Source organism: Exserohilum turcica, assembly GCF_000359705.1.
Source record: "Exserohilum turcica Et28A unplaced genomic scaffold SETTUscaffold_3, whole genome shotgun sequence".
Lineage (NCBI taxonomy): Eukaryota > Fungi > Ascomycota > Dothideomycetes > Pleosporales > Pleosporaceae > Exserohilum > Exserohilum turcicum.
Genome location: NW_007360136.1, coordinates 2,832,615 through 2,852,111, shown reverse-complemented (window position 1 = coordinate 2,852,111; position 19,497 = coordinate 2,832,615). Strand labels below are relative to the sequence as shown.

Here is a 19,497-nt window from a genome sequence, read left to right as displayed (position 1 = left end):
CACGTGTTCGTGGGGGAGGTTGCAATGACGAAATGCGAGGGGCTGTGGTGAAACGGTGCGAGTAGGTGAACTTGGGGAGACGAGGGCTGGGGTGCTGGGGTGTGTCTACTAGCAGCAGGATAGGGTTCACGCGCTCAAAGGTTGTCGAGATAGCGCCAGCGTGTGTTGGCCAGGTTGGCGTAATAAGGGGGGGGGGAAGGGGAGGGGAGGAGAAGGGAGACGCGACCTTTGGGTGGTGAGGCATTCGGAGAGAGAGGGGGGCAGACGCCAGACGTCGGAGAAAAGATGCAAAACAAGAGCTTTGTCGTGGGCACGGCGGCATATGTGCAAAGGTCGGCAATTTGCTATGCTTTTGCGGGCAGCCCAAGAAAGAAAAAATTAAGAACCACCATGTGTATGGGTGTGGGTGTGAGCTCGTGGCAGACACGAGGGGAGGGAGCGTGGACAAGCGTGGAGCCCCTGCGGTCAAGGCTGGGTTCGGGGATGGCCCTGGCTGGCAAGTCGTGGGGGGGGGGCTATCTTTTTTGACGGTGATGCTCGAGCAGACAGGCGCGTGGTGGATGCTTGCTCTCTCCTGCTCTCTGTGTGTGTGTGTGTCTCTCTCTTGCTGGGCGGGGGAGAAGAGGTGCGACAGCGCCACCATGCCACGGAGCAGCAGTGCGACAGCTAACACGGGCGCTGTTTAGGGCGGTGCAGTAGGCGTAATAGTAGTGGTCATAGTAACGGCAGCGGCCGCAGGGACAGGCAGGGCAGGGTAGGGGTGGCAGGTGTGTGTGTTGCAGTGCGCGTGTGTGTGTGTATGTGTGTTGTATGTATGTCTGTATGGAGCATGTACTAGTAGTGTGTGGTGTGCATGTGGAAGCGTGTCGAGATGGTGGATTACTGCATGCGGACAGCCCCCAGGTTGGCGTGTTCTAGGCGGGTAGGGCCCCGTCGTGGTGCTGGGTTCGCCGGGTCGCTGGCTGGGCGAGGAATACTGAGGGCGTCTGGCGGGCGCAGGTGGCGCCTGGAAGCTCGAGAACAGGTGAGCATGCCGCTCTCCATACAGCAGAGTGGAGCTGCCCCGAGCCCCAAGCCCTTGTCCACGCCCACGCCCACGCCCACTCCCATGCCCATGCCCCCCCCATCCACCACCGCCATCGCCGCCATCGCCGCCGCCCAGCTCCACCGCCCAGCACCACCACCACTACTGCTACCCTCCTCCCACCGCGACACGAGAGCGCATCCCAGCCGTCTGCTCAAGGCGCTGCCATTGTACACGCTCCACCCACCCGCCTGCTGCACGCCTGCGCCTGTGCCTGTGCCTGCGCGCCTCTCCATCGCTATCCTCGTGCATCGGCGCCCTGCCCATCCTCTACCCTCTCTCGCGCCCTCGCCCTCGCCCTCGCCCTCTCCCTCTCCCTCCCGCTTCCTCTCCCTCCCCCCCTCCCTCTCTCTCGCGCCCGCCCGCCCGCCCTCCTCTCCACCCATCCCCCTCTCCCGTCTTCCTCGTCCTCGTCCTCGTCCTCCCCCACATTCCCGCCGCGCATCCTTCGCCCACACCCAGCCCACCAACTCAGCACCCACCCACCCACCCCCCATCGCCCGCCGAGCCCTCTTTGTCGCCGGTGCTGGTGCTGGTGTCACTACTCGTGCTACTCGTGCTGGTCGTCTCGTCTCGCCTCGCCTTGCCCTGTCCTGCCTTGCCTCGCTTCGCCTCGCCTCCGCCTCCGCTGCCGCCGCCGCCGCCGCCCATGTGCACACCTCCAGCTGCTGTCCCGCCTCGATGAAGCAGCCGTCCTAGGCACCTCTGCGCAAGCAGCCACCCACCCGCTCCCCCGCCCACGTCGTCGCTGCATCTGCGCGGGCTCGTCGCGACACACACACGCACAACCTGCACGCCCCGCCGCCTTCGACCATGACGAGGAATGAGACGGTCGGCCGCCATGCTTCGGTAGAGAGCTCGTGGAGTTCGCGCTCTGGCGACACCATCCGGCCCTATGGACGCGCGGGTTCGCTGAGGGGCACGCCCGTCACCGTCAAGACGGACAAGTCGCTCAATTCCAAGTACGTATTTCCACATCTCGTCCCCCATTCAGGCGCCCGCCAAAGCGGGGGGGGGGACCGTCTGCATGCGCGGTGCGTCCTCGACCCTGTGCCCTGCCCTGCTCCCGCGCCGCGTGTTCTTGCTCAGGTCCCAGAGCCTCGACAACCCGCGCCCGCACCCATGTCTCACCTAGAGTCTCTCTTGGTCTCTCGCCCCGTCTCACGCCTCGCCGCTGCTGCATCCGCCCTCTTCTGCACTCGCATTGCTGACGCCGCCATGTAGTGCTGAACGGGAAAGCGAGATATCGCCCGGCACCGTCCCCCCAGCCCCTCCACCAAAAGACCCCTCGCATCGGCCATGGAAGCCTTCCCATAGAGACGGCGTCGCCATGAGCCCCTTCGGAGAACACCGGAAACAGCTGGCTGTGTTGGAGACCTCTGGAGGAAGAGTGCCCGTCATATCGCGAAACCCGCCCACCGCCACGAGCACCACCCAGGTCACGCCCTGGTCCTCCTCCTCGGTGCCCAACGGAAGCGCCATGGCCAACGGCATCTGGAGCAGCTTCTTCAACGACTCCAATGAAGACGTCTCCTTGGCATCGCCGGGCTTCCGCCCAGGCACCGGCAGCCGCGAGGACAACATGGGCTTCCCGTTGAAGGACGACAGGCGGCCCTCGGTCGCCAGCGCCACCACAGTCAGCAGTACGGGATCAAAGTCGAGCATCGGTCGAGGCTTCCACAAGAGGCTGCAAAACGTATTTGGCGAGGACTTTCCCGCCGATGGCCGCCAGAGCTCAGAAACCAGCTTGAGCATGCCGTATGGAGGCGATTCGCAACCGCCGCGTCCACAGCGCAACCGGGGCAACTCCCTCAACAACACCATAGGCAGCGGCCACCACTCGCGACCAACCTCGCCTACCAGCTCGCGCCCACGCACACCGCAGGCGTCGTCTGAAGTCACGCCATGGGAGTACCAGGATCCCAAGGTGAGTTTGAACCATGAGCTTGTGGGGAATACTACCCAAGGGAAGGCACTTGGATTGCACTGCACATGAACAACTTCGCTCCTTCGCATATCCCATGTCACCTTGCGCCGATGCCGGCCATTGCATCCACTAACTCCCTGAATAGGACATAGGTGCGTACCCTGAGAATGGCGGACGTCGTTCGTCCGAGCAACATTCAGCAAAGTCCGGCCGATCGCACCACAAGCTTAATGTAAGGCTGCCGGGCACCACTCACCGACACAAAGGGAGCAAGGAGGAAAACAAGGCGCCATCAGAGGGACGACCGGACACTAGCCAATCTTACACTCTGCGACCCACTACTAGCCGCGAGGACTCCACATTCAGTGCCCGCCCGAACCAGCCCTCGGCTCTGAGCTCTGCTTTCGCCTCCAAGACGAGTCTGTTGGGGCGCCCGTCAAGTCCTACGCCAAGCTCATACTCGGATATGACACGGGATGAAAAACTAGCACAACGGTCGCCCAGCACTAGCAAGCCAGCCCACGGATTCTTTGCACGGTTGCGAGGCAAGGACAAATCGGATCGAACCGTGCAGCAGTCGGACAGCCTCAAGAACCTGATTGCCTCGGGGACCGCCTCTGCCACCTCGCTAAACCCGTCCATTACTCCTGCTCGGCTTGCAAGGCAAGAGCCTTCTCCACAGGTCAACATGGCGAGGCGCCAGGTAAACAACCCTGGCTTTGATGATAAGTCGCAAGGCAAGGAGCATAGGGGTAGGGCCCCTCATCACCGGTTGCCTACTTTCAGGAAAGACAAGCGCGCGCCAGTCAACGAGCCCACCGGACGGGATCCTAATGACAATATTGCTAGCACAGCAGGCAACGATGCCGTATTCTTCTTGGACAGAAATCTGGACGACATGGAGGGCATTGTCAACCTGCAGCAGCAACCGCCAATGACGCCACCCGTGGGAGAGCTGCAAAAGCAGCCGACGTTTGGCGAGGATTTTGGGGTTCCGCCCGAGGACGATGGCACCGCGGCTTGGGATGCTCCGGATTCTTGGGCCGTGAAGCGTATGAAGGACGAAATCGAGAAGCCGACGGACGTCGAGGACATTCCTACGCCTACCAAAGAAGAAAACGACAACAAGACGTATTGTTTGCGCATATTCAGGGTCGACTCGACTTTTGCAACGCTTTCGGCCACGCTCAACACGACGGTAGCAGAGATTGTTCAAATTTTAGGAAAAAAGACCGTGCTGCAGGACGAACTGGACAATTACCACATTGTGATGCGCAAGCACGACACCTCGCGGCAGCTGGACAGCAGTGAGCGCCCTCTACTCATACAGAAGCGACTCCTAGAACTCGCCGGATATACGGACAAGGATCGCCTGGAAGATGTCGGCCGCGAGGACAATAGTTATCTCTGCAGGTTTACTTTCCTCCCTGCCAAGATGAGTGGATATTCGAGTCTGGAGCGGGACCCTGGCTTCAGCAAGATGCAGAAATTCAGTCACATCGACCTCCAAGGGCGCAATTTGATCACCATTCCTATCACACTGTACCAAAAGGCGACTGAGATAATATCACTCAATCTTTCCCGTAACCTATCACTAGACGTCCCCAGAGACTTCATACTTGCCTGCACCAACCTAAGAGAAATCAAATACACGAGCAACGATGCCCGGCGGCTACCTCCTAGTCTTAGCCTCGCTAGCCGCCTGACCATGCTGGATATTTCCAACAACCGCCTGCAGTCGCTCGACCGAGCTGAGCTGTACAAGCTGCAAAGCTTGCAAGGCCTCCGACTCTCCAACAACGGCCTCACCCGACTACCGCCCTACTTTGGACAATACCGCGCACTCCGCAGTCTGAACCTGAGCTCCAACTCTCTGAACGAGTTTCCTGATTTCCTGTGTGAAGTGCGGACGCTTGTCGACCTCGACATTAGCTTCAATTCGATCTCGAGCCTCCCCAAGATTGGACAGCTGACTTGTCTGGAGAGGCTCTGGGCGACAAACAACAAATTAACAGGCAGTTTTCCGCCCACGCTCAGCAATCTGGTCAACCTTCGGGAAATCGATGTGCGGTTCAATGCACTCGATAGCATGGATGTCATGTCCCAGCTACCGAGACTAGAATACCTCATGATAGGTCACAACTCCATCTCGGCATTTGAGGGCTACTTCCCGAAGATCCGCGTGCTGCACATGAACCACAACCCCGTCACACGATTTGGCCTTACGCAACCAACGCCGTCGTTGTCAGTACTTAATCTTGCATCGGCAAAACTGGCCCAGCTACCCGATGATCTCTTTTCCAAACTTACGGGTCTCACTAAGCTTATTCTCGACAAGAACCACTTCACGTCGATATCGAAAAACATTGGAAAGCTGTACAGACTGGAGCATTTGAGTGTGGCTCGAAATTCGCTCGACGTATTGCCTGCGGAAATTGGACGGCTTGTTGAGCTTCGGTATCTGGATGTGCGAGAGAACAATCTTAGCGTACTTCCTCAGGAGCTGTGGTACGCACGTCGGTTGGAGACGCTCAATGTATCGTCAAACGTCCTTGATGCGTTCCCCAAGCCAGGTGCGGCGCCTCCCCAGGTAACCAATGGTGAGCAGCCACAGACAGATGGGACTGTGACCACACCGAGTCTTAAGGCGACTCCAAGTTACGAGGAGCTAGGAAAACTGGAAGACTTCCAGAACCGCCGTCCTAGTCAGGCGTCAGGTGGACTTACCGTCAGTGGCTCGCCTGCTCCGTCAAACCGAAAAGGATCCATGGCCTCCTACAACTCAACGAGTACCGCGCGCAAGACATCAGTAGCGTCTCGCGCGCCAACTGAAGGAACTGTGACCCCCATGTCCCGCAAAGATTCCAGTTTGAGTAGTCGGCTGGCCACCACTTTTGCGGGCTCCCTACGACATGTGTTTCTGGCTGACAACCGCCTCAACGACGACGTCTTTGACGAGCTATGTCTGCTACCCGAACTGCGAATCGTGAACCTAGGCTACAATCTCATCTATGACATACCGCCTCGCACCATTCGTAGATGGCAACATCTCACCGAGTTGTATCTGTCAGGCAATGACCTGACATCCTTGCCAGCAGAGGACCTCGAAGAAGTCGGCTCACTCAAGGTACTTCATATCAACAACAACAAGTTCCAAGTGCTGCCCGCCGAACTTGGCAAGGTCGCGCAGTTGGCCGTTCTCGATGTTGCGAGCAATTCGCTCAAGTACAACGTCTCGAACTGGCCATACGATTGGAATTGGAACTGGAACCATAAACTGCGGTACCTCAATCTGTCTGGCAACAAACGCCTGGAGATCAAGCCCAGTGGATCGTACAGTGCCAACGGCACGAGCATGCGCGAAGGTCGCGACCTCACAGACTTTAGTTCTTTGATCAACCTCAGGGTTCTTGGTCTGATGGACGTTACCATGATGGTGCCTTCGGTTCCCGAGCAATCAGAAGACCGCAGAGTTCGTACAGCAGGTTCGGCTGTCGGCACAATGGCGTACGGCATGGCAGATTCACTGGGCCGCAACGAGCACATTTCGACCATGGACATGGTTGTACCCCGCTTCCGCAGTCATGACGATGAACAGCTGTTGGGGCTGTTTGACGCACAACCACTTGCTGGAGGCGGTTCCAAGATCGCCAAGTACTTGTACGACAATTTCAAGAACCGATTCGCCGATGAGCTTGAACGCTTGCGACCGCAGGAGACCCCGTCAGATGCCCTGAGACGAACCTACCTAGGGCTCAACAAGGAACTGGCTACTGCTGCGACCCAAGCACTCGATAAGAACGCTTTCACGTCACCGACTCAACAACGCAGTTCGGTGCCCGAGCTCAGCGATGACGATCTGACTTCGGGAAGCGTGGCTACTGTACTGTTTCTGAAAGAGATGGAGCTTTACATATCCAACGTCGGTGATGCACAGGCACTGCTGATTCGATCTGAAGGAGGACACAAGATTCTCACACGAAAACACGACCCCGCTGAGCCAGGAGAGCGGGCCAGGATACGAGAGGCTGGAGGATTCGTGTCGCGGCAGGGAAAGCTCAATGATGTGCTTGAAGTTTCACGAGCCTTTGGCTACGTGCAAATGTCACCATCCGTCATCGCTTCGCCCCACATCATGAACCTGACTCTGGGCGATACTGATGAGATGGTTTTGGTCGCTTCCCGGGAACTCTGGGAATATCTCACGCCAGACTTTGCCGTCGATGTTGCACGATCCGAGCGCAATGATCTTATGAGCGCTGCTCAGAAACTTCGCGATCTGGCGATTGCATTTGGTGCCACGAACAAGATCATGGTCATGTTGCTCGGAGTCAGCGATCTCAAGAGCAAGCAGCGTGCTCGGTACCGCACTCAGAGCATGTCTTTGATTCCTGCTCCCGGCGCTGATCCCGACTGGGGCGCGTCCCGCAGGCGTGGAAAGAAGGGTAATCTTGTCGGCGATTCCAAGCTGGCGCGACTTGACAATGAGGTGGACGCGCCAACTGGAGAAGTCAGCCTGGTGTTTACCGATATCAAGAACTCGACAATACTGTGGGAGACATATCCAATTGCCATGCGATCCGCTATCAAGATGCACAACGAGCTCATGCGCCGACAGTTGCGCATCATTGGCGGCTACGAAGTCAAGACTGAAGGTGATGCCTTCATGGTTGCTTTCCGCACGGTAACGTCGGCGTTGCTTTGGTGTTTTACGATCCAAAGTCAGCTGCTGGAGGTCCAATGGCCCCAGGAGATTCTCAACAGCGTAAACGGACAAGAGGTGGTGGATGCTGATGGTAATGTCATTTTCCGAGGTCTATCAGTGCGCATGGGTATCCACTGGGGTACACCTGTGTGCGAAGTCGACCCCGTCACCAAGCGTATGGACTACTTTGGTCCCATGGTCAATCGCGCCTCGCGTATCTCGTCTGTCGCCGATGGAGGCCAGATCACAGTCTCATCGGACTTTATTGCCGAGATTCAACGTCTCCTCGAGACGCACATTGAGGGCGACCGCAACAACTCGGCAGGTTCAGAAGAGGCGTATGGCGATGATCTTAACAGCCAAATGATCCGTGGCGAACTGCGCTCTCTGAGCAGCCAGGGTTTCGAGGTCAAAGACCTAGGCGAACGCCGCCTCAAGGGCCTGGAAAATCCCGAATACATCTACCTCATGTACCCACACTCTCTCGCCAGCCGTCTCGCCGTCCAGCGACAGACGGACCAGAAGCCAGAGCAGAAAGCCGAGGCTACAGCTGGGCAAAAGATGGCGGGTAGTCAGCTCACCATTGACACTGAAGATGTATGGGATCTCTGGAACATCAGTCTGCGCCTAGAGATGCTCTGCAGTTCTCTCGAGAGTCCAGGATGTGTGGAGTTGAAGCCACCCGAGACAGCGCTGTTGGAGAGAATGAAGAGTCGGGGCGGTGAAATCACGGATCGATTCCTGATCAACTTTGTGGAGCACCAGATTTCTAGGATCGAAGTGAGTTTCTAATTTTACGACGAAACATCGAATGCTAACAGCATAATAGTCTTGTGTAAACACGCTTGCCCTGCGCCATCTGATAAGGCCATTCGGTGCTGCCCCTCTACTTCAACAGGCCTGTCACATGGGAGACATCTTTACGGAACTGGAGGCCAAGCTGAAGCGGCTTGAGGAGTTTGAACGAGGCGCAATGGAGGGAATGGCACCCTCATGAGATCCGACAACGACCATTACACACGCATTACTGTCACGTCATGACACCTTATCGCCCCACGGTGTACGCAAAAGGAGCAGATGACGACCACGACACGGCATCATCATCAGAAGCAGAATCACCATCACCAAAGTCATACCTTTACAACCACTCTATGTTTATCCTAATCCATCAGTCATATCTCTCTCTCTTTTTTTTTCTTCTCCTCGCTATTCATACCTCGGCGTCATAGCACGGGTCGGGTCATGGGGGGAGGGGTTCGGCGGATTCCCCGGCGTCTGTCTGTCTGTATCATACCTTGTCACTCTCACACACACACACACACACACACACACACAAACTCATCCATATCCAACAAGACAAACATTACTGCCCTGGAGGCTTACCCCGTTACAGATACTTCAATAGCAATGTCATCACTTACGCACAATCACATCCATACATATATACGTACACACAGACAGACAGACAGACAGTGCCTACCTCGTTTCTGGGGTACTTCACGGAGAACAAGGAGGCGCCATGGTCATTTTTTTTCTCCTTGTTCTTCTTCTTCTTCTTTTCACATGGAACTGCTTTTTTGTTTTTGTTTTTTTTTGTTTTTTTTCTCTTTGCTCGGTTGTTTGTCGGTTTGCTTGGTTTTGGTGGTTTGCTTGGTTTTGGTCCGTTGTTTGCTTCGCTTTATCCATTGTCCATTGTCCATTGTCCATTGTCCATGCAAAGACCTCGAGGTTCCTGGTTTTTTTTTGTTCCTTTTTGTTGGGTTCCTTCCTTCCTTTTTTACGGCTGCTGCTGCTTCTGCTGCTGCTGCTTCTCGGTAAGGGGGAGGCGCGACGGGCTTCTGGCAAAGCACGAGGCAAAGCACGACACAAGGCAAGGCCAGGCCAGGCAAAGGAGAGCGATGAATTTGTGTTGTTTTACCCCCCCTTCCCCTCTAAGTACCTCTTTTTGTGTCGAAGAGGGGAGCATGGTGTGCTTTGTTTTCTTCTGTTTTCTTCTCTCTTTTTTAGTTTATTGCTTCAACGTTGGTTTTGGTGCGATTATGATTTTCGGGTTTTTTGGGGGTTTTATCCATCCTCGCGGTTTCCATGCCCCCCCCCTCTCTCTCTCTCTCCCTGATACTTTTAGGAAAGGCTGTGCGAGTGTGCGTGTGTATGTCTCTACCTCTCTACCTCTCTATGTATGTATGTATGTATGTATGTGTGGATGGATGGATGTGTACATGTGTACATGTGTAGGTGGATGAGGCGGGGGTATACTCTGTATCCCGTGTTTACAACAAACACGACCTACAAAGTACAACCACATTCTTATTCTTAACTTTTTTTTGCTTACTCTTTTTGTCTGTCTGCCTGTCTGTCTGTCTCTACGTGTGTGTGTGTGTATGTGGGTGTGAGTATATGAAGTCACAGTTTGTTAAAATTTTTACATTGGTTTAGTTGGATTAATGTGTGTCTGTGTGTGTACGAGAGAGAGAGAGAAACCATGTTACTATCTACTCTATCTATATATATGTCTACCTCTCCTCACTACATACGTATAATACATTGTCTATCCCAACTGAGTTTCTTGCCCTGGTGTGTACTTTGTTCTAGCGTAGCTGAGCGTTACATACCGTGTAAGTAAGAATCAAGTAAGTAAGAGGTAAGACCGAGTATGTGAAGGAAAAGAAAGAAGAAGAATGGAGAGGAAGGAATACTCGATATCAACCACATTCTCGATCCTATTCTTGTTTGTTGCTACGCACAGCACGCATGGAACAAAAAGGGGATTAAGAAAGGAAAATCCTACAAATATATATACAACTCTCACTCTACATATTCTGGATATTTTGCATTTTCATGTTTCATCATTATCAACAACACCCCTCAAGTCCTCCCAAGCAGCCCCCTCAACCCCCTCAACTCGGCACTAACCGCCTCACGGCTCTGCAGACTCAAGCTTGCAGCTCGCTGCGCAAACGGCACGAGATCCTGGACACGTTGTGCGCGGGCGATTCCATGGGCGAGGGCGCCGCAAAACGTGTCTCCGATGCCATTTACACTCTGGACTTCATGCGGCGCGAGGACTTTTTCAACGGGGAAACAGCGGACGTATAGGCCGCCTACCGCAGCACCAGTAGCAGGACGCATGTTCCGTGCTAGGACAAACGGGCGCTCGGCATCTAGATGCAGTTCTGGGGCATCAGCGCCAAGTAGCTTGGTCATGAGCACGCCGTCAGGCCCCAGTTTAGTCAGGATGGTAGGGAAGAAGGGGAGGAGCTTGATGGCTTGCTGTGGAATGCCCTGGTCGACAAGGGCGCTGCCTGCGGCGAGGGCGAGTGGAACGCGGAGACCTGCGTTGGGGATGCCGAGGGCGTCGATGACGGCGAACCAGGAGGGGTGGTCAAAGTATGAAGCTTGCTGTGCGTGGTCGTGCAGAGCGGCGAGCTCGTATGTGTTGGGCGTTGTGATGTCTGCGAGGGGCGTGGGGAACACCGAGGGAGCTCCTGTCGGCGGGAAGATGCGCAGGGCTTTGGCTGTCGATACCGGCTCGAAGATTGTAGTGGTTTTGGTGTCGCGCGCGGCTTGGAGCCAAGTGTGCAGTGCAGACGAGGACCAGTTTGCGTCTGCGACGAAGGCTTTTGGCGGGCAAGACGTTTGCGTGAAGACGTGGTTGGCAAGTTGGCGGATTGTGTCGTCAGACATTGTTTCTAGAATCGACATGTCGGCCATGGCGAGGGCGAGATCTTTGTTGGTGTTGTTGATGGCGACGTATTGTGCGGTCCGGGATGGAGCTGGTAGTGTTTTGATGCCAGCAACTGACATGCCTTCGTCTTGCAGTTGGCTGATGGCTGCTCGGCCACTCAGGTCGTCGCCCACGGCACTGTGCAGGCGGACAGATGAACCGAGCAGATGAGCGGCTTTTGCAATGTTGTGAGCTACACCTCCGAGTGTCTGTGTGATGATGGCAGGATTAGATGTATGTGGAGATGGGTCCGTCTGGCTAGCAGACGTTGTCAAGGGAGCAAAATCACACGAAAAGTCTACTGCAAGAGCGCCTGCAACGACAACATCGGCATCTTGCTGCATTTCAGGGTGAGATGATATACTGGTGGCAGCAGGGGTAGAAGGGGACTCAGATGGTGATAGAGATGCATTGCGTAGCCGCTCTTCTGCGGTAGACGCCGGACTGGACTGAACAGGTGTAAAGTAAGAAGTAGGTCTAGGATACTTACATCAGCGCCAGTATACTATTGAGCAACAAGAGTGCCGGCCTCACCCTTGGGCTTCTTGTTGTTTCGCTTCTAGAACGGCGAGTTCTCGTGCTACAATGGCGGCCCGCTTGACGTTGGATTCGATGAGCGCCCTGTTGGCAGGGATCGACTTGCCCTTGGTAAGCTCCTTGATCTTGGCCAGCACAAAGGGCGTGTTGTCTTTGCCTGAGATGTTTGCGGCATTGGCCTGTCGCAGAGCCTCCTCGATGACAATGTCCATTTCTTCCTTGGGTATGGCAAACTCTGTCGGGACAGGGTTGGCAAAAAGGAGACCAGAAGAGATTTGGAGTGTGTGTTGTGCATCTGGTTAATGTTAGAGGTGTTTGTCAGGCAGAGTGAGTACGCACGTATAACAGCAGCAGCTTCAATTTCATCTGCGATAGTCACGGGACTCTTGACTCCACTGTCTCTGGACCAAAAGGCGGGAAAGTCTACATTTCCGGCGCGTCCGTCGGCAAATGTGCCCACGCCCACGCCCTCAGTCTCAAGGTACTCTATTGTTCGCGGGATGTCCAGAAAGCTCTTGCAGCCACTGGAAACCACTGTGACTGGTGTTCTACCCAGCTCCGTCAAATCGGCCGAGATGTCCATGCTCGACTCGGCGCCGCGGTGGACACCACCAAGCCCGCCTGTACCGAAAATCTTGATACCCGCGAGGTGCGCCAGCAGCATGGTCCCAGATATGGTGGTGCCGCCATTGAAGGACTTGTTGGTTAGTCGCGTGCCACACACATAGCCCAGGTCTCTGCGTGAGAGCTTCAACGTGTTTGCCTGCCCAGCCGAAGAAGCCAGTCTTATGAGCTCCTCTGGATCCAAGCCCACGCGTGCCACGCCATCCAAGATGCCTATCGTGGCTGGGATGCCGCCTTGCGCTCGGACGACGCTTTCGAGAAGGGAGGCAAGGGCTACATTGTCGGGATAGGGGAAGCCTGGCCGGCCAATTAGCTTCCTTGACATGCATGTATTCTATCTGTGCCCTCACCATGGGTGTAGATGGTCGTCTCGAGCGCGACGACGGGCTTGTTGGAATTCACAGCTTCGCGCACTTCGTCCGAGACACGAAAAAAGCCATTGTTGGTCAGATGGCGCCTCCCCGACGCCCTGGCTATCGCTGAAGACGCTGAGGGCGCCAGGGGCCTCCGGAGTGATTTTGCCAATAGCCTCATGGTGGGATTGCAGAGGGGCAGTCTGTAGAAAAGCCATGGAGGGGTGGTGGAGCTTGAGCAGCTCGCGCACAGACGCGGAGGTGCCTGGAACTCCGAAGAGAACACGACGCAATAGCCGCGTACGCATCAGTCGAACCAACACGCCAACCCGACCACATTCCTTCGACCAGCCCCCGACCTCATACATGACTGGATAGCGCGACTGCTGTTCACGATGAGGCCTCTCTCCCTCACAAGCTGCCTGGCAGCTCTAGCAAGCTTCGCCAGCGCCGAATTGAACCTCTCCCAGCCGCTGCAATCCAAGCAAGTGCTGCCCAGCACATTCACACCACCCCAGGTATTCAAGAATGCCAATCTCGTCCGCAACACAAACCTGGACAAGGCCTACCCAAGAGAGGTCATCAATGTCGTAATTGAAAACATTGATGGAAAGGCGCAGTCGGAATACTATCTGCCCTTCGACTCGAGCGTGCTGGCAAAGATTGGCGGATTGGAAGTGCGGGACAAGAAGGCGCCTGAGCAGGCCGCCTTCAAGGTCGAGGTTGTAGGCTTCGACGCTGAGAGGTATGTGTGCAGCATGTCACATCTGCATGGCGCCGCGACTGACAAGCCCAGCTCCGTCGAGTTCTACAAGATCCACCTCCCCAAACCCCTCGCCCCCAAGGCGCAGCAGACCATCAGCATCTCCTACTCGATCCTGTCCACCCTCAAGCCTGTGCCCGCGGAGATTGCCCAGACAGAGAAGCAGTACCTGCAATACGACTTCAACGCATACGCTCCATCAGCCTACCTGACCGAGAAGCAGCGCACCAAGGTCAAGTTTCCCAACAGCGACATACCAGACTACACGACCGTCCCCGCCGAGCTCAACGACGAGCAAAAGGCCGACCCCCAGAAGCAGGGCTCTACCTTCACCTATGGACTCTACAACAATGTGCCCGCTGGAGCTCATCACCCCGTAAGCGTGCGCTACGAGTACACCAAGCCCATCATGCAAGCAACGCTTTTGGAGCGCGATCTCGAAGTCTCGCACTGGGGCGGTAACCTGGCCACGGAGGAGAGGTACTGGCTCGTCAACCAGGGTGCAGCACTCAAGAACCACTTTTCGCGTGTCGAGTGGCAGAAGCAATCATACATGAACCCCCCAACCTTTGCGCTCAAGGATCTTATTGTTCCTCTGGCTCCCGGCTCCGTGGACCCCTACTTTACTGATGACATTGGCAACGTCTCGACCTCCAAGTTCCGTCCAGGCCAAAAGGATGCCTTGTTGGTGTTGAAGCCACGGTACCCCATCTTCGGAAGCTGGAAGTACAGTTTCCGCATTGGCTGGAATGCTGATTTGTCTTCGTATCTGCGCAAGCTCTCTACGGGCGATACGTACGTGTTCAAGGCTCCTTTTCTCGAGGGACCCCGTTCGGTTGAGGGCATGTCGTACGGCCGCGTGAACCTTCGCGTCATCCTCCCCGAAGGCGCTACCAACGTCAAGTTCACGACTACTGTCCCCATTGTGGCCAATGAAACCTCGCTGCACAAGACTTTCATGGATACTGTGGGCCGCACTGCGCTGACCTTGACTGCCATCAACCTGGTCGATGACTTCAGGGACCGCGAGCTGATTGTCACGTATGACTACCCCTGGATTGCGGGATACCGGAAGCCTATCGTCATTACACTGGGCCTGTTTGCCTTTTTGGCGGTTACGTGGGTGTTGGGCAGCATTGACACGAGCATTGGCAAGAAGAAGACTGCGTAGACGGGGGGAAGAGAGAAGAGTGTACGAGATTTGCAATGTTACAATAGCTAGAGCAAGGAAAAGTCATGGGATTGGAGCATCGGAAGTAGCTTCGAGCAGGCTTTAGCACGGTTGGGCTATGAGCGAGTAACGCAATGTTTTTATTGTCATGTAAAGAAGAATCAATACCGGAGTTCAATTTTCGTCAATTAGGGGTATCATGCACAACTTGGACGCAACACACGGGACGCTCTTAGGACAGACACTGACGCTGCTCCCTCCAGCATCTTGGCCAGGCAAAGAGTACCAGCGAACGGTGCCCAGAACATGTCGTCTCTGACGGTTAAAAAGGATCCGCCCTCCCCTTGATACGATGAACATGGCGACAAACAACCATAACACCCTCTTCACAGCCCAACCTACCCACCTCAGCTTTAACACACTGAGCAATGCGCTCCGCAATCGCCACACTGCGATGCGTACCGGCATGACAACACACACTCATACTGACCTCGAGCCTCCGGGCGCCTTGGCCGCGCCTCTCCCTGCGATTCTCCTCGTCGCCAAACCGCAGCAGCTCGCGCACTGCAGTACTCGCGGCCCGCCGCGCACACGCATCCTGCATGACAATGTCCTGGATCAGCGGCGAGATGCCCGAGTACCGCTCGCACAGCGCCGCCGACGGCGGCTGCATGTTGCGCGCGTCAATCGTGTACAAGTGCGGGATTCGAGGGTCCCGTCGTGGCACCTGCGATGCGAGAAGCGATATCGCCGACGTCTCGCTGCGGATCAGGTCCGTCGAGTATGTTATGATGTAGACGGTTGGGCGGGCGGGCGGTGCGAGTGAGAGGGGCGGCGGGATGGTGAGGGGGTAGGAGAGGGTTGGAGGTGTGGTGTTGTGTTTTTGTCGAGTGTGGTGGTGATGGTGTGAATAAGAGTAGGATTGGAATTCCTTTGCCGTTGTTGCTGTTGTCGTTGGAGGCGGCATTTGGGGGTTGTGCGAGCGAGACAGAGATGTGCTGGTGGTAGTAGTAGTAGTGGCGTGATGGGGCTGAGGATATGATTTTTCTTCTTCTTCTTCTTCTTCTTCTTCTTCTTCTCGTCGTGCCTGGTATCTTTCTCTCACACGCTCCTGTTCTTCTCTCGCGGCCGTTCTTGCGGGCCTAATGCTGCTTTGCTGCGAAACAGGGAGGTCGAAATGCACGTGTCTGGTGTGCTGCGTGTCCCTGAGACCCGGCTTGCGGGGAACGTGGTCTTGTTGGCGTGGATGCGCTGGACTGGAGTGACGGCGGGAGTTTGTTTCTACGGGGCGGTAGGGCGTCTGCGGTGGCTGTAGTGGTGATGGTGGATACGGCGCCTCGTAGTAGCGACGGGGTTCTGCCCAGAGGGGCCTGGACATGTATCTTGAGCTGTAGGACTGTGTTGTCAAGTGGTGAGGATAATGTAGAGGAGTGAGATACGGAGATGGAGGTGCACATGGGACAGGAGGGTATCGATACATTGTCGCTACTGCCTTGGGTTGCTTCTGTTTTTCTTGCGGCTGAAGCCACAGCGCGCGTTCTCATCACAACGTGTACAGTGAAAGACGTATGATCAACCAGGACTTAGTGGCACAGGTGTATTTGACATGCTGTTTTCTATAGGTTCTTTGGTCAGGCTTATGGTAGCACATTGTAATTCAGGCATCGTGCGGTTGTGTGTCGAGGGAAATTGATAGGTGGGTATGGTTCGTCGAGTTACAGTTACATCAATCACATGGTCTTGTTGCCTCGCCATATGCTTTGTATAGATAGATATATGTTGCACACGAATGTAGATGGGACTCATGAGTGAGACATGAAGTTGTAGGCAAGTCAATTGGAATCATATATTTTGTTTGAAGCTCGAAGCTGATGTAGATGCGATATCACGAGCATAGAGAGAACACACTAATCAAGAGCTATCAATCAAGGAGACAACTCATAACTATAGAGAAAGACTAGTAGATTTAGACAATCACATGGTCAAGATATTTTGCAGGAAAGAGCGATAATGCTTGGGAAGTGACGAGTATTGTGAAGACGACAGTGGCCAAGAGGGTAAGGGCAAGAACACCTACGTAGGATACTCCATCTTCTCACACTCTCCTTCACTCATGTACACATGTATCAACACTATTTTCAAAACATCAAAAAATATGTCATTTTCATGCTATACGTTTCACAACATGACGGTTTCGTCTATGCAAGTCCATCCAGGACTACTGAATCATGGCAAGCTCGGAGCTTCATATGGACATAGATTGTGCATCTTGGAACTCCAAGTACGTGCTTAGTCTTCAGCATGACAGCAGCAGCAGCAATAACAAAGGTGACATAATGATGACAGATTAGACCTATACTTCTCAACAACAGCAGTCTCTTCACCGGCCCAAGGATGCTTACGATAGCAACCCCGAGTACTATTACAGCAGCGGGGAATAGCATCCAGCGTCCCTTGCAAAAGCTACATAGAGTGGATCCCCCTCCCCCTCGCTCTAGACAGTAGGCACCTGCTAACCTTGCCTCTGCACGACATTTGTTGCGCCATTGTGTTCAAGGTTGGTGATTGCGCGTCGGCATGTCGCGTCGACAAAAAAAGGGTTGGTCCGAACCCTCCCCCCTCCCCTTGGATGCTCCGCTCAAGCGCGGCCTGGCGCCTCTCCACATGACCATGGCTCTCGGTTGGGTTGGGCATCACTGAGTGTCTGTTGTCACATCGCGTACTTTGGTTCATGACTTGGCCAGCCGTTTTTGGCCCAGGGTGTGCGGAGTAGGCCTCCGGTCGAATCTTGCCGTGTGCATGTACCTGATTCAGGCCGCTCGGACATTGGGCAGCGAGCTCCGTCCCATGGCATCGCGACGACGGCGACGACGGCGACGACGACGACGACGACCTTGTTGTACGCAGACCGCTCCAAAGGCGCCGTGTCGGGAACCTTGGCGACATCCACAGACGATCAGCTTGGCCATGTGAAGGCGAACGGGCTATGTGGCCAATGAGGCCGTGCAGAGAGTCCGAGAGAATGGGCACGTCAAGCTGTCGTGCGTTGGAGTGGAGCCAACATCTGACGCCCGTTGTCAAGCCAGACCCACAAGACACGCTGAGTCCTTGCGCGATCCCCACGACTTCAAACGTCTCGTTCTGTGGGGCATGCGTAACACGCAGGCGTATCCTAACGCCGATAGTCCGGAATTGCGGTCTACCATGTAAAGGGCCGATGAGGGCGGGCGGGCGAGGGGACCTGAGTTCCATACCGCTAAGTGTCCTTGACCAACGACATGCCTTGGGACGCCAAAGAAAAACCCCCCCCCCATCGTATGATAAAAGGGGACGTGACTATCTCGCTCCCGATGCATGCACATCCAGGTCGGCGACCAAAAATCCCATGGCCACGTTTGAGTAATTCCCAGGTTCTCCATAGCAATGCAACGGCCGTGGGCGGTGCACACTCAACTCCAACTCTTTTGCACTATTGATTCCGGCTCGATTGGACAATGCAGAGCGGCCGAGGGCGACGCTGAGCTGTGGGCAAAGGGCCGAATGTATCATCCTTCTGGAACACCGATCCTTTCTCGGTTTTAGTCGCGACGGCGCTCCAACTACTACACACATAGTACATTACGAGCAACGTGCGCCCCCGGCCCGGCCTTTGATGCAAACAGCCGTCAATAGTCCGGCTCACTCGTGAGCATTCGTTGTGCCGAAGTGCCCGCACAGACGATCCGATATTACTTACCAGCAGAGCATATTGCTCCGATGCGACGCTCCGAGCACACGAATCCATGTAGCTAGCATCCATCTCTCTATGCAGGCGGTCAAAACGTCCTGCGATGGCACCCATGTCGGTATGTAAATAGCGTCGACCAGGCGCAAACAGGCGCCCTGCATCGGACCGCAAAAAAAATAAGAGGACACTGGACACCCTGGAGAACATGTCCTGCGCAAGTATGCAAGATGAACGTGCAAAACCAGCGGTAACAGATAAGGGAATCAATCGGAGACATACTGTAGGTGGTCAGTGCGTGCAACTGTTCAGCGGATGCAACACCATCTGCACCTTCCCAAAACAGACCCACCCACTTCAACGCGTGATAACTCCACCACCATGACTCCAATTAAGAAAGCGCTTGCAGCAGTTGATGCGCAAGATCCCAAAGAACGACTTTCGTATAGAGCAGCTGCGAAAAAGTTTGGTGTTGTGTTGTCAACGTTGACGCGCCGCCACCACAAACAAACCCAGTCCTGTGCAGCCGCCGCAGAAAACACGAAATTACTCACTACACAACATAAAGCTGAGCTTGTAAAGTATATATAGAAGCTTTCTAGTCGTGGGCTTGCACCTACCAGGTCCATGATAAAAAATTTTGTGTCGAATATTGCAGAATGGGAGCCGTCAGATAGCTAGGTCACACGCTTTCTGGACCGCAACACCACCGACCTTACCATCAAATACACCACCGGGATGGACCGCAATCGTCACGAAGCTGATAGTCATGATAGTTATCGATCATATTTCGATCTCATCTTCGGGAACTCGATGACTACGACGTTGCGCCGCATAACATCTACAATATGGACGAGAAGGGCTTCCTACTTGGGTCCACCACAA

At 55.0% G+C, this 19,497-nt stretch overlaps 5 protein-coding genes across 5 annotated transcripts; 3 read left to right on the top strand and 2 right to left on the bottom strand.

Annotated features, from left to right (window-relative positions):
• The first annotated feature begins 1,828 nt into the window (after nt 1–1,828).
• SETTUDRAFT_118108 (uncharacterized protein) lies at nt 1,829–9,069 on the top strand. The gene is made up of 4 exons (XM_008029561.1): nt 1,829–2,046; nt 2,309–3,011; nt 3,157–8,496; nt 8,546–9,069. Exons 1-4 carry the CDS (start codon nt 1,898–1,900, stop codon nt 8,711–8,713), a joined length of 6,360 nt encoding a protein of 2,119 aa, XP_008027752.1. The 5' UTR covers nt 1,829–1,897; the 3' UTR covers nt 8,714–9,069.
• A 1,512-nt stretch (nt 9,070–10,581) lies between these two features.
• On the bottom strand, nt 10,582–13,135 carry SETTUDRAFT_172228 (uncharacterized protein; the record flags this gene model as incomplete). Its single annotated transcript, XM_008029560.1, has 4 exons — nt 10,582–11,917; nt 11,975–12,272; nt 12,317–12,898; nt 12,952–13,135. 4 exons carry the CDS (start codon nt 13,133–13,135, stop codon nt 10,582–10,584), a joined length of 2,400 nt encoding a protein of 799 aa, XP_008027751.1.
• A 174-nt stretch (nt 13,136–13,309) lies between these two features.
• SETTUDRAFT_137906 (uncharacterized protein) lies at nt 13,310–15,068 on the top strand. Its single transcript, XM_008029559.1, has 2 exons — nt 13,310–13,699; nt 13,751–15,068. The coding sequence occupies exons 1-2, from the start codon at nt 13,350–13,352 to the stop codon at nt 14,886–14,888; spliced, it is 1,488 nt and encodes a 495-aa protein (XP_008027750.1). The 5' UTR covers nt 13,310–13,349; the 3' UTR covers nt 14,889–15,068.
• A 142-nt stretch (nt 15,069–15,210) lies between these two features.
• SETTUDRAFT_32543 (uncharacterized protein) lies at nt 15,211–16,368 on the bottom strand (the record flags this gene model as incomplete). Its single annotated transcript, XM_008028851.1, has 1 exon — nt 15,211–16,368. One exon carries the CDS (start codon nt 16,366–16,368, stop codon nt 15,211–15,213), a length of 1,158 nt encoding a protein of 385 aa, XP_008027042.1.
• A 2,625-nt stretch (nt 16,369–18,993) lies between these two features.
• On the top strand, nt 18,994–19,203 carry SETTUDRAFT_91717 (uncharacterized protein; the record flags this gene model as incomplete). The annotated part of the gene is made up of 1 exon (XM_008029558.1): nt 18,994–19,203. The coding sequence occupies one exon, from the start codon at nt 18,994–18,996 to the stop codon at nt 19,201–19,203; it is 210 nt and encodes a 69-aa protein (XP_008027749.1).
• Nucleotides 19,204–19,497: the final 294 nt, after the last annotated feature.

What these genes read in the sequence shown, in the direction of transcription:
- SETTUDRAFT_137906 (XM_008029559.1), top strand. Translation starts at nt 13,350, where the DNA reads ATGAGGCCTCTCTCCCTCACAAGCTGCCTGGCAGCTCTAGCAAGCTTC. An exon ending in GTAGGCTTCGACGCTGAGAG is followed by an intron (nt 13,700 to 13,750) that starts GTATGTGTGCAG and finishes TGACAAGCCCAG; the next exon opens with CTCCGTCGAGTTCTACAAGA.
- SETTUDRAFT_118108 (XM_008029561.1), top strand. Translation starts at nt 1,898, where the DNA reads ATGACGAGGAATGAGACGGTCGGCCGCCATGCTTCGGTAGAGAGCTCG. An exon ending in GACAAGTCGCTCAATTCCAA is followed by an intron (nt 2,047 to 2,308) that starts GTACGTATTTCC and finishes GCCGCCATGTAG; the next exon opens with TGCTGAACGGGAAAGCGAGA. An exon ending in GGGAGTACCAGGATCCCAAG is followed by an intron (nt 3,012 to 3,156) that starts GTGAGTTTGAAC and finishes CTCCCTGAATAG; the next exon opens with GACATAGGTGCGTACCCTGA.